This window comes from Rhamphochromis longiceps, linkage group LG14 (assembly GCF_057381845.1).
Source record: "Rhamphochromis longiceps isolate RC_006_pf linkage group LG14, R_longiceps_female_GT1.1, whole genome shotgun sequence".
Taxonomy (NCBI): Eukaryota; Metazoa; Chordata; class Actinopteri; order Cichliformes; family Cichlidae; genus Rhamphochromis; species Rhamphochromis longiceps.
This window is the reverse complement of record NC_140570.1, coordinates 14,416,391-14,432,902: the sequence shown is the minus strand read 5'-3', so window position 1 is coordinate 14,432,902 and position 16,512 is coordinate 14,416,391. Positions and strand designations below refer to the sequence as shown.

General features: G+C 42.3%; 1 protein-coding gene across 12 annotated transcripts in view; it reads left to right on the top strand.

Moving 5' to 3' along the window:
• The window catches only part of mecom (MDS1 and EVI1 complex locus), a 127,283-nt gene that overhangs the window by 39,036 nt on the left and 71,735 nt on the right, over window positions 1-16,512 (top strand). For all 12 annotated transcript variants that reach the window (XM_085379291.1, XM_085379287.1, XM_085379284.1 and 9 more), the window contains exon 2: window positions 1,124-1,470. In XM_085379291.1, the coding sequence (XP_085235417.1) occupies window positions 1,124-1,470 (347 nt within the window). The remainder of the gene's footprint in view (window positions 1-1,123; window positions 1,471-16,512) is intronic.

The window sequence follows — 16,512 nt, the reverse complement described above, 5'->3', positions numbered from 1 at the left end:
TGCTGGGCGACATCTCATATATGATGTTGCATTTAAAACGTCCTACCTGTACATATTTAGTATTTTAGTATTTATTTATTTATTGTCATTGTCAAGAACAATGAAATTGCGTTTGGGGCTTCCATACAACCCAAAAAAAAGAAGAAAATAATAAATACCCCTTAAAACCCAAGTGTACATATTTAACCCAGTGTGACTCCAATGCAATAAGACAATCCTTAGCAATAATGTTCGTAGAAATTCAGACAAAGACCTGAGAAACATGACAAAATACAACAATGCAACCCATTCAATATTATTGTACTGTGAGATATGATATCAGATATGATAGTTATCTATTTAAGAAAGAGGGGGGGGGGGGGGGGGGGGGCAGGAGGGGGAAGAGAATAAAGATATGATTGTGAGTGACTTTGTATTTTAAATGCAACTGTTTTTCAAATTAATGTGCTTCTTTCAATCTACCTCTGTTTCAAAGACTTCACAGCATTGCAAGTTTATACCATCACAGATTGTTTCAACACTGGGAATAATTCAATCTTTATTTCACTATTAGGCTCAACAGCCACGTGTGCCATTCTAAAGAAGCCCAGTGTGGGTTGAGGGGTCGTGCTTCAATATCCTGTTTCACTCCACTCACAATAAACCTTAGTGTGTGTCTCTCTGTTCCCTCTGTTTTCACTGCACATTGAAGAAAGAGTTCAGGAAAAAGAATTATAAAACAGCCAGAATAGCACAATGCTGGGTCAACCCTTTGCCGTAGGGCCCAAAAACCTGTTTTTGACCTAATAGGTTTTATTTTAAAAATTAAATTTGCCTTGCTTAATTCCTAAGGCAGGAACATGCCAGGCGAGTACAAATTATAAACAAGAAGTGGGCTCACTTCAGGATCTCCTGTTTTTTACTACTAATTTCCACTGCAACAGAATGAAGGTCCCCTTGCATGATACATTTGCTGTTTCCAGACCCGAAGGCCCTTCTGTCTCCTACTGTTTATTTGAACTAATCAAGTTTTCATATGTTGTCCTTCATCTCTGAAGTAAGTTAAAGAGATGGGAACAATAACCCGTTGCCACTTTATGTCATTGGACATGACCCTCACATCAAGACTTCTTGTCTCTTGCAGGTGACGGAGATGATAAGATACCTCTTTATCCATCCGACATCTTAGACGACGTATGCGGCTCTGATGGGGATCCTACACCTTCTTCGGCCCTGCCAGAAGACCCGGGATCACCTTCACTCTCTGACGATGAGTCCTCTCCACAGGACCATCTGTCATTCCAACACCAAAGCATCTTTTTCCCCCAAGAAGATCTGAGCATTCCCTTTGACTTTGAATTGCGAGAGTCAACCGTCCCATCTGGAGGGCTGGGCATCTGGAGCCGCAGGAAGGTGAACGTCGGGGAGCGATTTGGACCATATGAAGGAGAGCACAGGCCTTGTCTCCAAGATCCTACTCAAGGCTGGGAGGTAGGAACATATACAAACTCCTGTATTTCATTATGTTATCTAGTGACAGGGAATAAAGCTGGGAAGAGAGATGTTTATAGGTGGCATCAAAGATCCTTTAGGCAACCAGGGTGTCCAGATTAAAACAAGAAGCGTTTATGTGCATTTATGTGACATAACTGCATTTCACTATGTTTTTTCTACAGCAGTAGTATCACACTTTTTGACGAGACGGAATTTCCTTCCCCTGTACACTGTGTAGCGTTCACATCAGTCCACTTTTTATTTCCTTCCATGTCGTCATGTTCACATTTAGCACAGTGACCACAAAGTTGTTGCTGCCGTTTGTTGCCCAATGATGTAATGTTAGGTCAGCGCGACTGAAAGAAAGTGAGTTGAGCTCGTGCTCTTAACTCAATTAAAATGAAAAGCCATAAATCCCTTCTTCATCCCGGTTAGGGACCCAGTGCGACCACTGGCAAATCACATATTGGTCAGCAGACACAAAAAAATCGAATGCAGGGTCACGGCACAAGGTCAAAGGTTAGATGTGGTCTCTGTCAGTGTCAGGCTAGTTCAGTTTTATGGAGCAGGACGGAGAGGCGCGGGGGAGTATTGGCTTCATTCAGACTCCCAAAATAGATCCTCTCTCATTTGAACGTGAGGATTTAGTCTTTGAAACTCAGGGATTTGTAGCGCAGAGCCAGGCTCATTAAGAAAAGCCGACCATGCAGCTCACTGAAGTGAGAAGTCAAGGTATATAAAGAAAACGATGATTCAATACAGCATTTTTCCTCTTTGTAGAGTCTAACTACAGAGAACGTTTCCGTGCTGCACTTTATAGCTGACTGAGAGCATGTTGGTAAAATATTAACATTCAGCTCATATAAATAGTTTGGGATTTGGACTCGTCCTCAGTTGGTTTGCATCATACAGCATTAATCCAGCCCATCAGTTCAAACTTAGTGGTTTTTGGTTTGGAGAAAACCAAAATAAATTTCTGCTCCTTAGCTATTTTATTATTTCTTTTTAAGCTGAATTTCTCCAGGAAGCAACTTCTACCTCTTTATCAACTGCAGAGCGGGATGCAAATATAAATTTGCGTTAAATTGAAGTGATGAAATAGTCTTTATTTAAGCCAATTTTCATGATATAAAATCATAATATGAAGTCCCTGTCTCTCCCAAAGAGATTTACAGCTGGTTGAACAAGCTCTGGGTTATTCTTTTTCCCAGGGAAGGAAATAAAGAAAAAAGGTTTCATGAATTTTAATCCTGTGGTAATTTATGGGGAGCTTGAATAATAATATGTATTTAAGAAGCTGAGGAGCTTGGATGTGAGTGTGCATATGTGTGTGTCTTGGGGCAGGCGGATGGGGGAGTTGAGGGGAAAGATGGGATCCTGGCGAGGCAGCACTGTATCACAATGTTTAATTACCGCCCTGACAGCAAGCCATAACTCTTTCCATTAAGTAAATAAGTTGTAAAGAATTTATGATGAAATGCCACATTATTCAGAATGGATATTCAGTGATGACATCCCTCTGCATTAAATATGGTAAACACCATTAAGCCCTCCTGACCCTCCCCCTCTTCTCCCATGCCCACCCGTTTACTATCCCTCGGCCATCGCTCACCCCACTCCCTCCGCCTTCCTTTTGCCTGCAACCCGTCAATATGCCAATAACCCTGCGGAGGGTCTGTAAAAATAAAATTGATTTGGTAAATGTGAGCTAAGATAGATATGTTTGCTTTCATCATCAATCCCGCACAGCGCAGCAAGGTGATGTCACCGACCGGGGAGCGATAAAGTGGCGCTCCCATCTGGAGCTTTTGATCTAGGGCTCTGAAGCAGCTCAGGCCAGTGGTGACAGACTGGGGAAAGTTTGTCACCAGGGAGGCCACCACTTCTCAGCGCCATCACCATAAATTTGGGAGCTTTATTCATAAAGGGGAAGAATGAGTTATGACAACCATGATGCTTTATGAATACAGGAATGGTGACTTATGGGAAAGATAGCTTCTGTAAATAAAAGGCAGAGAAGCAGTGGCGAGGGATCTGTCAAGCTCACCTACGCTGTCGCATGCAGAACCAAAGTGCTGACCGTGCTAGCAGTTGTGTGCACAGTGTGAATGTATTTGTGTTTGTGTGCATGCTTAGGCAATTGTATTAGTTAGTTGTGTTGTTTTTTATGAGCGAATTGTGTTTGTGCTGAGGATTGTATAGATCTAATGATACCTGTGTCAGTCTGAAATCCTTCAATCAGACACTAGTTCAGAATGTGAGGAAGAGCTCTGCCTTATCACAAAGAAAAGTTAGAGCACTAGAGGAAGAAAGATAGAGAAATTGGGGTCCTGAAACAACTTTAAAGATATGTCAGAATTGAATTCTCAAAACACTGAAAGCAACAAAAACCTTTAAGAATTTATGTGTTATTCAATCTAATGCCTAAAATAAGCAAAAATATTTAAGTTGGAGTAGTAGTATGTATAGGTTGTCAATTAAATTTAAGCAAATATGTGGCAACGACTTCTTATTAAAGCTCAGATTTCTGATTCCCATCATTTGAAGCAGACATTCAGAGCCTTGAGAAAGTCCAGAAGGATCAGTAATCCAAAGTTTGTTCCATGAGACAAACCATCATCATACAGCAGCAGTTTAATGATCCAAAACGCACCTCAGAAATTTCCAAAACTACCAAGGAGACCGAGCTGTCATTTTTCACGTCACAATCCCGCTCAACGGCAAAGGGGGAGAATATCAAATACTAAAATATTTTGAAATGCATTTTTTAATTCAAATTCAATTCAATTTCTTTATTGTCCCACAAGGGGAAATTAGTTTAGCAGCAGGATAAAAATAAACAGAACAATACTATAAAATAATAATAACAATAATAATGATAGAAAGTTCAAGGACAATTATTTGCCATTAAGGAGACAAGACGCAGTAGGGATAAAAGAGACCTGGAGTCTTTTAGTCCTCCTCGGAGGTACTCTAAAACGGCGGCCGGAAGGCAACAACTCAAACTCACTGTGAAGTGGATGGTTCACACAATTAATAATAGAATGAGCCTTTCTAAACACATTTCTATTGTAAATGGCCAAAAGTCCATCTTGCCAACATCCTGAAATTTTGCTAGCAGTTTTTACCAGAAGTCCCAACCGATTCTTATTCTTCACCGTCAGGTTACCAAACCAGGCAGCAATACAAAAAGACATCACAGATTCGATAAAACTTCTATAAAACAAGGACAACATCTCAGATGAGACATTAAAAGATCTAATTTTCCTTAAAAAGAACAGTCTTTGTTGAACTTTTTTAGTAGTGGCATCAGCATGAGATTCAAAACACAGTTTATGGTCAAGTACCACACCTAGATATTTATAACTCTCAACTATCCCAATATCTGCAGTTTTAATGATAGTAGGTGATGACCTATAAGACGACTTCCTAAAATCAATAATCATGTCTTTAGTTTTTGACACATTAAGTGAAAGGAAGGACTCATCACACCAATTCACAAAATCATCTACAACCTGTCCATGGCCTGACTCATCCCCCACTAGAAGACTGACGATCACTGTGTCGTCAGCAAACTTCAGGATGTGTCTGTTCGTGAAACTGCTGCGACACTCATTTGTGTACAGAATGAACAGAAGGGGAGAGAGGCAGCAACCCTGGGGTGATCCAGTAGAGGAGGAGAGCACAGATTGTCACAGATTTCACTCAAATATTGAAGTTAATATTATGGTGCGATGAAAGATGCATTAAATCTGAAAGAAATGTGGGTGTAAATGTTTTACATACCGATGGTGTAAGATTTATTCCTTTTTAACAAAAACAGAAACATAAATGCCGCTTTATGACTTAAGATTCATATTCAACTTTAGTGAACTAAATTTCATGACAACAAGAACAAATTTCAAATAAATCCAAATAGTGTTAAATATCTTCAGCTTTGAATATAATTGGGATCTTGTAAAACAAACAAAAATAACCGTATTGCATTCAGCCTTTCTTAGAATAAGGATGTTATGGCCTGCACTTGCCCACAGTATTTGCATGTGTTTCCCCATGGCCTCCTTGAAAATACTCTTAACGCCTGGATGCCCACCAGTCCATATTCTGCTGTCTCTTTCTCTGAGTCGTTAGCATTGAAATTCAAACTCCATTTGTGTCTGTCCTCTTCTCAGCAGCAGCAACAATAAGACAGACAGCTAAAGTCCCAGAGAGAGTTATCCGGCACTCAATGAGCCTTTGGGCTCACCCAAACTTGGAGCCCCACAGGATTATGGTTCCTGGGCTTAGAAAACTGGGTGCCTCCTGCTGGAGGAGCACTGGGCGGAGCAGGTTAGGGATACGAGAAGGGGTGGGATGGCGGGTGGGGCGGGACAGGGGCGCTTAGGGTCTTTGTGCACCTCTTGAGGGAGAAGTGGAGGTGGAGGTGGAGGCGATACTGTTGGTGGCAGTGGTGGTGGTGGGGAGGTGGTGTAGGAGATTAGCAGTGATGGTGAATGGGAGTAGAGGATTAAATGGCTGGGCAGGGCCTTTCCAGGCTCTGCCTGTCTTCTCAACCTCCCAGTCATGAGAGGATGGGAGGATGGAAGGAGGAGGAGTGGCAGATGCCTGACCAGGAGGAGGTTCATCTTTTCACTTAGTGTCAATTCAAAACGGTGTGCTTGTGATTAACTGCAACACAATAATAAATCTTAAAATTCAGGTTCGATTTGTTGATAAAACTTCATCCTAAATAACCTTAAGCAGTCACATTGATCATATAAGGGAGGTGTCGGGTCATATTTACTTAACAGCAAAAATAAATAAATAAAAAAAAATTAAAAATCAATCTGAAGTGTTTTGCTACTTTAGCATTTTATAAATTTACTATAAACTAGGAAATGAAGCATTTGTGTGTCTGCATGCTGCATGTGTGTCAGTGTATGTTTTTATGTATGCATGCATGAGACAGAGTGTGAGAGTGTAGATGGAGGGCGTTTCAAGAGGGCGTGTTTTTTGTGCACGGATAAGCTGCTGTCCTGAATGAATGCAGATGTCTCTGGCTGGCTGTCCGCCTGTCCTCTGTGCGCTGATGGCCTGTCACCTCTCTCTGTCACGAGGAGAAAGAGCCACTCTCAGTCCTGGCTAAAAGCCTCTTAATCCCCCAGCCCCTGCCACATCCCATCTACTGTCAGCATAGATGGCCCTGCCCACAGCAGCGCTTAGAAAGGCCAGCACTAGGGATGAACCTCTCTGTCACTCACGCGCTCCCTCAATGGGCACACATCTTCACATTTTCACACATTTACACACACGCGCGGGCGTAGTTTTCAGAAATTCAAAGTGAAAAAGTCTTGCATCTACAAAGGCAACGTGAACAGCGGTTGTCAATGCATTGTGCCGTGCGAACACAAGGCAGCGCTGACATCGTTGTGGGAACCTACGAGAAGCGCACCAACAAAAGCACCAACTGACCGCTGGGACACTGTGTGCAATAACACAGGAACACTATCACTGAGGTAGGCAAGTACAACCACCAAATGTGTCACCCAATAGACAGGATGTTCTGAACAAGACACCTTGTTATGGCTGTGCTGCAGAGGAAATATGCAATTTAATCACATATTAGTGGCAATTACAGGGATATAACTGAGATCTGTGTGTGTGTTACTACTAGTTAAATTTTCCTGATATCTGAGCCCCAGTCACTCCCAGGTTTATTTTTCAACTCCCATAATTAAACTATAATAAAACAAAAAACATTGCCATTGGAATGACACTCATGTTGGAAGATTCCACCACTCACCCTTTACATATCACACAAATGATTAGTGACAATGCAGAAAGTGTCGCTGCTGTATACAAGGTTCTGAATATGTTACGATGCTTTTATGCAGGAAAACAAATCTTGCACTTCAAATCGAAATTATAGCTGTCACCTGCAGTTTAACTCTGTAAATCATTTTCTCCTTATCTAATCAAACACTTCAGCCTTGCCTTGGCCAGCACTACCAGCAATGATAATGTCAAGATACCCTGACCCATTTAATATCTGAAGGTAAAAGCAGTTTAACCTTTGAAGAATTCTCCAACTTCACCATTCGTCTTCTCTGGTGACATTGCAGTACATACATGTTCAAGAGAAATGCTGCACAAGAGCAAAGCAGCCTTTTAAACAGTGTGCAAACAATATAAATTGCATTCTTTATGAGCTCAAATGCATCATATATGTCAATGTGATCAATCACAGTTTTGTTCTGCTATCCCAACCTGTCTGTCTACTATATTTAAATAACAGGAATTCATAGATGTCAGGAAAAAAAAGCATAACTTTGTAACAATTTACTTACTTCAGTTAGAAAACTAACTGAAGTAAGTAATTGTATTGTTATATTTCAGCTAAGTAAAAACTATGTGTTTTAACCTGCTAGGCAACAAAAACATCTGAGATGTTCAAATGTTGCTGTGTGTGTAGACTCCCATGAGTCAAAACAACCCCAGAAGTGCATTCACCCGTGTGTGTCAGCATCTTGCCCTTGTCTCTCCTGGTGTCTGTGAGGGAGATGGGCTTTTTGTCCTGTGTAACTGGATCTTGATTGTCTTGGACGGCAGTGATGCCCGTTCAAAACCCCCAAAGACAAAGCAAGCTGGGGGTCCATCTCCCTGCCTCTCAGCTGACTGATAATCCATTTCTTTGGGTTAATCTGTTGCTTGTTGGTGCTGGTCGAGGCCAGTGTGTGTCAGTTGATCTGGGTGTTCGAGAGGTGGCGGGTAACTGATGTTCTAATCTCATGTGAGAGGAGCGAGAGGAGACGAGACACATTCATACAGACCGAATATAAGACATTACGTGTGAGGGTATTTACCGAGAGGAGTGCTGGGTCAGCCAAATCCCCCACTTTCTCCAGAGGCTACTGTTCTCTTGTTAAAGAACATAAAAACTATACAGATTTCTTATCCCCCCTTCTCCACCTTCTCCTCTTGGTTCCCCCGCCTCCTGCCTTTCCTCCGTCTGAGTTCCCAGCAGGGAGAGGAAGCTAGGTTAACTAACTGAACAAAGTCAGAGTGAATTGCAGAAGGACAAAGGCAGGCGTGAGTGGGGGCTATGCCAGTTGGAAGGTGTAGCCAGCAGCACAATACCAGGTGAAGGAGGCTCTCACCAGGGATCCATCCAAGCAGGGCAAAGGTCACCAGCCTTATTAGATCTGAAGTGAATGGAAAAACCTGTTTGATTGAAGAAGGAGGTCAGAAAAAGCAGGGATGAGGACGGAGGAGTCCACGTATTTCAAAAGCTCAAGGCAGGGGGCATGTTTCTCTCCCTATTATACCTGACACATCTGCAAGCAAATGTTTGAGGAGCTGATAGTGCATGGTGGGAGTCAGAAAACACACATAAAATGCTCTGTTCTTAACAAAGGAGGCTCTGGAACGCATGCAGAGCAAGCTCAATAACGCAGTGACACATGTCTAGACAGCCACAGATATAATGGAATTTATATGCAGGTATATTAACTCACGGGGGAGATATAAACGCTGCTGCCTTGTAACACACATTTAGATCATCTATACTCGGCTATAGCATCTATAGCACTGTTAATACTTCTGATAGAAGAGGGAATCCTCAAAGTGAGCCTTAAAAGCTGTAACAGCTATTAGATCATTTACAGGTCGAAGTAAAAGCAGAAATGAGAAAAGTTTACCAGCTTGAGCTAATTCATTAGATCCATGAAGCTGGACGGCAATTAGAGAACGCTTGAGCTAACATCCTCTTGTTAATTTACAATTCTGTTGGTAGTAAATGTGGAGAAAGTTCTGAAGTAAATATAGAAAAAACAATTAAAAGAATGAACAATGACTCCACCCGTGTAAGGAGCAATCAAATCAAACGCATCTCATCATCTGCACAGATCCTTATGCAAAACAACAATACTACAAAATGCCATTATTCGCTTACACAGCAGCACTGCATGTTTGAATAGTTCATCCATTTTCACAGTTCACCAAACCCAGTGAAATAAATGCCACAGGTTTAACACCCAAACACAGACCCACAAAATGTGCCCTCTGCACTCTGCACAGATAGGAGTGAAAATGAGGGGACCGCTAAACAGCATACAGGAAGCCGAGGTGATGAATTCCGTGTGCGGAGCCATGGAGCTAGGCCCATAGATACCTTATCTAGGGGGATTGATAGGGGAAGCACCTTCCCTTAAAACACACCACTGATTGTTTCCAAATGTCTTCCCAATGGGGTGGGTTATAGTGAGGGGGTAGACGGGGACTCGGGGGCAGAGTTTGCAGGTTTTTTATTGGTCCAGTCTGAGGAAATAGAGATGGAATAGCAACTTTGTCCTGGCTTTCCTGCCCTGTGTTGCTGCTAGTGCTTAACTACCAGTCAGATCGCATTACCCAGGCAGTAAATCTAAGTACCGGTTAACGCAAATAATCAAGAGCTAATACTGCTCTACAAAACCACTTTCTCAGTGTCTGTGGTCAGAGCTGTGCAAACAGGCACAACCCAAGGCTTTCTGCCCTCTTAGCCTCTGCAGGACTCTCCCTCATACTCTCACAGCTATTATCACCTACACAGAATCATAATCTCCACATACATATATGCGTCCATGTATTCCTTATGAATCGTGCACATTTCTATATGTATTGTGTGGCTGGTGTGGTTTGAGTACCTATTATTTGGTTAAACATGGTAAAATCTTCAGACCAGACCAAATTTAGCACAGTAATGTGCTCCACCTTTCCCCAATTACTCTATATTCGTACTCCAATTACAATAGAGCACGTCTCAAACCAGAACTGTGAGCAGCCAGTTCTAGAGGGAGCGAAAGTAGAGGCCCAGGGTGGCAGTAATGAGGTCTTAACCCCGACTTTGCTCTATTATGTCATAATGCTTTAATTTGAGCCATATGATAGGCTGCTGTGCACTCTTGTGTTATTGGAAAGTCAATATTTGTGAGCTGGCCTTGTCTGTTCCCCTCAGATGTCGTCCCGGAGTGAATGAAAAAAGAAAAAAAGCCAAAAATCACGCAGGAGCAAATGATTGGCAGAAAAGAGGACCACACCAGGTTGTTCCAGGGTGTTGTATATACTGCTTGGTAACGCGAGTTATTAAAATGATAGGATCAATTAAGATGTCTCATCTACTCTGACTGCATGAATAAATATAGAGAATTATGTCACACGTGCCGCACTGGTCAATAGAACTGTGATAAAAAAAAACACCCTTTTAGTATAACTAGTATTGATAGAAGTATTACTGCTAGTACAAGTGTACAGAATAAATCAATGTTAGTTATTTCCTGCTCATTTCACAATTAATGTAAATGTTTGGTTTTACATTTACCTGAAAAAAATGTTCACTTTACCACTGTAGGTCCATATGTATTGTTCCTTTATATCTCCAGTCCACCATATTTCACTATATTTTCAGCAAAAAAAACTTTCAACCTTAGTAACTTATATATAAACATAAGTTAATTTTTGAGATTTGTGATTGTTTACTGTAAATGTTATGTTGGGAAAAAAAACTAGTGAATTTTGCTCTAGCTCATCTAGCTAAAAAGCTTGTTCACCATCCCAAACACAGGAAATCCCACTCGTCCCTTGATATATGTTAAATATATGCAGAGAACGCTGGGCTTTTAAATATAAATATTTTAATTGTCATATTGTCTAGTTTACTCAGTGCTGCACTTCTGCCCACACACCTTCGACCAGCCACTCGTGTCTGCATCTCTTTCTAATCTAAGCAGTTCTTTGGCCTGCTGATACAGAGTGCCAATTAACAAACAGTGTATGAAATAGTTTGTACACTGTTTGAAGGTCACATTTTAAATTACTCTGGCGCTTGTATTTAATGGGGTTAATTACCTTGGTAATAACAAAGGACCACATCCTGGCCAATAATTGTTTTCAAATTGCTTTCAGGTTGCTTATTAATGATTTAGTCCATTAGTTATTGTCATTATGTAATTACAGTATGGGATGTTTAATTATATTCAGGATAAACATGCATTCCTTTAAAAACAAAAACAGGGTTGATCGCTTCTTTTAAACGGGGTGAAGAATTTACTGCACCTGCTCATTAAGCAATGAATGATCGGATTCATTTGTAACTTTAAATGCCTTTGGGAAAATTGAAGGAAGGAAGGAATTATTGGCCAATGATATATAAGGGCTGCATTTAAAGTAACAGCAAGAATCTTTATTATACCTGTTGTTATGTATATAAGTGTTTTGGGGTTGTTTTGAGGATGTAAAATGAATACAGCTCGTGAGTTTATATATATACATGTTTTTGTTTTTGTTTTAAGTATGGAGCATGGAGCAGGCAATTAATGTCCCCTCATAGCTGTCACCCTTTGTCAGCAGATGAATGCAGCTTTGTCACCCAAAGATAGCGGTTAGCAGATAGTGCTTTTAGAAAAGGCAGTCCCAGAGTGACTAGGAGGAAACCTATGCATAACAACTGAGGGGCAGTCTGGAAGAAGATAGCATGGGCAAAAACTAGACAGGGTAAACAGAAGAGTGATAAATGAGGCAGAAGAGAACCAAAGACAGATAAAAGGGAGTGAAGGGTACAAGAGAAAGAGAAAATCAGCCAAAATGAATGAAAGAGAGACAAAATGAGCTGAGGAGGTGGAGAGGGAACTCGATGTCCTGTCTCTGGTACGTGCTGAGGGAGACAGATTTCCCGGTGGAGTGTTCCCAAGTGTCCCCCTGCAGTCTGTAATAGGATTTTCTAGGCTACAGCAGGTAGTCTGTGAAGGAACTTTGTTCATGGGAGCTCACAGATAAGGGTTAATGCAGCCCAAAGGTTCCTCCACTTCACACGGCGCTTTGGGAGTCTGTCGCTCCCTCCTCATCTGCCTGCAGTGTCAGCACCAATCCGTCACAAAGGATTTCTTCCCGCAAAACTCAGTGGCCATTTCTGACATCTCCAACAAACTAATTGTTGTCTCCTGCTCTGGCAAGTCCTGTGAAGTCCTAACGAGTTAGCGTCTTTTGCACAGATGAAAAAAAGTCTTGCAAAATCTATTTCTCAGCTGAATTACGCTCTGTCATCAGCCCAAAGTGGGAGAGGAGAGGAGGAGAGGATGCAAAAAAACAGATCCTGGTAGAGTGTCTTAGAGCAGAGTTTGGATCATCCACATTCCCTCCTCCAATTGTTCTCTTTCCTTAGGCCGTTTTATGGTTGCTTCCCTTCCCTCCAAGCTACTTTATGACATGCATTGTGAAGCTTTAGAGTTCTGGGCACCCTCTCATTGGGCCATGCAGTGCTTCTCCCCAGCCTGAGTGACAGTGGGATCAGGTCCAACTGCCACCCAGGACACTGAGCCATAAATCATCCTGCTGGCACCAGATTCTACTTCCTGAACAGCTACCAGTTCCTGCAGGGGACAAAAAGGCCTTTGTGGACTTTAGGAAGCAAAAAACCTCTCCTCTCTTTAAGGACTCTGATGTTTATGAGCGATGCTGAGAAAGAATTAGGGAAAAGAGTTTCCATTTCTTGTACTTTCTCTCTCATTAAGCACATTAATAAGGCAATGACTAAACCACTGTTAACTGAATGTGAACACCTGTTCAGTAAAAGGTCCAAATCAGATCAGCTACTGTTTGTTTACATGCATCGCCATAGAAACTACCCACTGAAATGACTTCACAGAGATAAAGTAATCAGCTTTCGGTTTCCCCATGAACCCAGCCTTCCAGTTTCATCTCTGTTAAAATAAAGAACTGCCCTCCCAGAGCTGCAGCGGGCTTCGTGGCCTCCCTTCACGCCTCCCTCACTGTTTTACATTCCTTATTTCCACCAGTCTCAGTCCTGCATGTGTGTTTGGATGGCTCCACCTCACTGTCAGGCTGTGAGGGACGGCTGTTTTCCTTGCAGGCCAGATCAAGACAGGGGATTGGCCCCAGGGGGCCCAAGGATGTGAAGCTTCTGGCATGTCCCGTAAATCTAGGGTTCCATCTCCATTGCTCGATCTGCACCCAGCAATGAGAACATCAATGAGGCGTGAGGATGAACATTCCTCAGACTGCTCTCGCACACAAACCCCCAGGTTTTGCTTGCAGAATAACACCTCGCCGCCCCTCTCTTCTGACTAGTGAGCTGTCCATCTCAGCAAAAAGTCAGTCTTTCCATCCCTGATGAAAGAAGCCCCAAACCCCAAATCTTCAGCCATGAAAAGTTTCACAAAGAGGCTGCCTGCTTCGTGTGTAACCTTGTATTAAATGATGATTATGAAAAGGCGTGTTATTCTAGAGTCTATGAGAAGTCTATGTTGATATATGTGCTTCCCGTAACCATCTGCCAATCCAACAGCATGAACCTGGCAAGGCTCTCCAAACACAAGGAGTTCAAGCCGTTCACAGTCCTTACACATTAACAGCTATGTGAGGGATGTATTTTTAAAAACTCTTTTATATGTTGTTAAAGTGTCAAAAAGTTTAGATGGGACACCGCTTTCAGAATTTTTCTGAATCACTTTTTATATCTATTTTACTCTTTACCTTATTTTCATTTGTGTCTGATTCTTTTTCTACAGTACAGACAGGCAGTCTGTCTGTTATGTTCAGGGGTGAGAGGAACCAGGACAAAGGGGTAGACTGAAAAGTACACTGACCAATCAATAAGCATAGATGCACTGACCACATGGGCCCCAACCAGCTCATGCGGCCCTGTTTCTCCTCACCCAGCCAGCCATGTTAGCCACGTTAACCAGATTTTTCACCCAAATGGAAATGCAGCCTGTCACTTCCATGCAGCCTCCAACTGCTGTGTCTGTCCAATCCGTCACTGCGTGCTAGCGGCCGCACAAATAGGCCTGCCACTCTCACTGTCATCTGAGTAACGGATGTCCCATCGTTACCACGGGGTGGGACCAGGCAGCACTCAGGTCCACTTTCGCTCCTCCTTAATTTTTTTCTCCTTCCTCTTCCTCTCATGGGCTCCCATTGATGAGTGGACTAGGAGTTTAAGTATGAATATGTGTATGTGGGCGCTTTTCCGGGAACAGAGGCATGATTTTTTTTTCTCTGTGCCGTGAATGCTCCCCCTCAATCTCCAACCCTCTGCTCAAATCTTCCATCAAGACTCAAAAGCATTGGTATAATAGGAGCAGGGGTTGGATGAAATAAATTGTGTCCTGGACTGGTAACCTAACAGCCATCATAAATAATGTAGACCTATTTGAAGGGGAAGATGGGGCATTAGAAGCTATTTACACTCCAGGAGCCATGCTATCGATCAGCATGGGACGTCCTATAGATAAGAATGGGATGATGTCATGGTTATTTATGATGATTCTTGATGGTAAGGCTACAAAAGGGATTTTGGGGCGACAGCATCATCAGTTTTTGGGATGTAGGGGGGGTATGATGCATTCTACCATCAATGGAGCAATCAGCGGGGTGGTTGAGGGAGACGCAATGGTGGATGCCTCTGACAAACGGACACCCTCACACAACCATATTCCCACACATAAAGAGGCACGGAGACACAAACAATCACAGCCGCACACAGAAACATGCCACATGCATGCAGACACACGCACACAGCTGTGATAAATGCCACCGGTGTGAATAGGGTCTATAAAGACCGGTGAGTGGAGATAGCTCAGAGGAGATCCAGTACATCTCCTTCTCCCTGCGCCGTATACACATCAACATACATATGTAGAGAGTGCAATAAAACACTACATTTCCACTGGTGTGCTGTGAAGTGAGCCAAAGGCTATATTCAATATGAGTCTGGGACAGAATTACCATTCAGGGATCACTTCACAGGTCAGACAAGTACACGAGACTCTGTTGTATTAGATCAAAATTTAGAAACTGTGAGAAGTCGAGGCCATGCGAGCTGTAGTGGAAGAGGAAATAGGAGGAAGACATCTTGAAGAAAAACTTTGAGTTTCAAGCGTAGGTACTGGTCACGTATCACACATGTCATAACGGTGATGTTTGAATAGCTTCAAGTCAAAAGAGTTCTATGGATGCCAGGATAATTTAATACATCAGCCGGTTTATTACTTTCAACGTAATAAAATATCATTATTCCATTCAACTTCAATAAAAAAATTTTTATCCAACGTACCATTTACACAACAACAAATACAAATGTTTAAGCTTAAATGTTAGAATGCAATCTCTCTCTATTAAAAGCACAGTGTCTTAATGATGAGTGATGTTTCAGTCTGTAATCATTATACCGTCATTCCGGCAACTGCAGCTTATTATAGTAAACATTAAGCACGCTTAGGCTTTAAATAGTTCACACGCAGCGCATATGCAAACATATTTCAGTATGCCATAGCTTTTAAAATGTTTAAATTAAAGGAGAAAAAGAAGGTGGAAAAACTACAGAAAGAGAAACTCCCGGTGGTGAGGGAGGTGTGGGGCAGTGGAAAGAGGAGAACAGGAGGGGAGAAAAAGCTGGCACGACTCCACAGTGTTTTCTGTCGCTGGCCCCTCGGAGCAGAAACATTATTGTGAATATTAGTTCAGAACTTCTGGCACCCATCCAGGCATCGGTCTCTGGCTGCGCAGGGTGGAGGCGGGGTGATTAGCAGCAGGGTTCGAGCCCCATCATACACACACAAGCAACTACTGCCATTAACCGCCACCACCCCCATCTCGTCATCACACTCAAGACTAGAAAGGCTCCACAACAACAAGATGTGTGGAGTCTAAAGTCCTGCCCAGCCCTGATAACAAGTTCCAGCTTTTTAAAAATAAGCAAACACATGTGGCTGTTTGATGTCCCCCTTATCTCTGCTAACTCTGAATTCTCAGAGAGTTTCTCCAGCGAGATCAAATTCAGTAATTAATCTGCTCGCCTTTTTTTATGAAATATTATTGAGAAAAACTTTTTGCTCAAACTCAAAAGCTCACAGCTGTGTCCGTGCGCCACTGGAGTTTCCGCCAGGCTTCTTTCATGCTGCTAATGAGAAAGCAGCAGAGAAGCCTGCAAAAGTCTGCTGAGCGCCGTTAGAACTTGTTTTTCTTAGAAACATTAAAGTTGTGTGGTTGTTCTTTATAGAGCAGAGA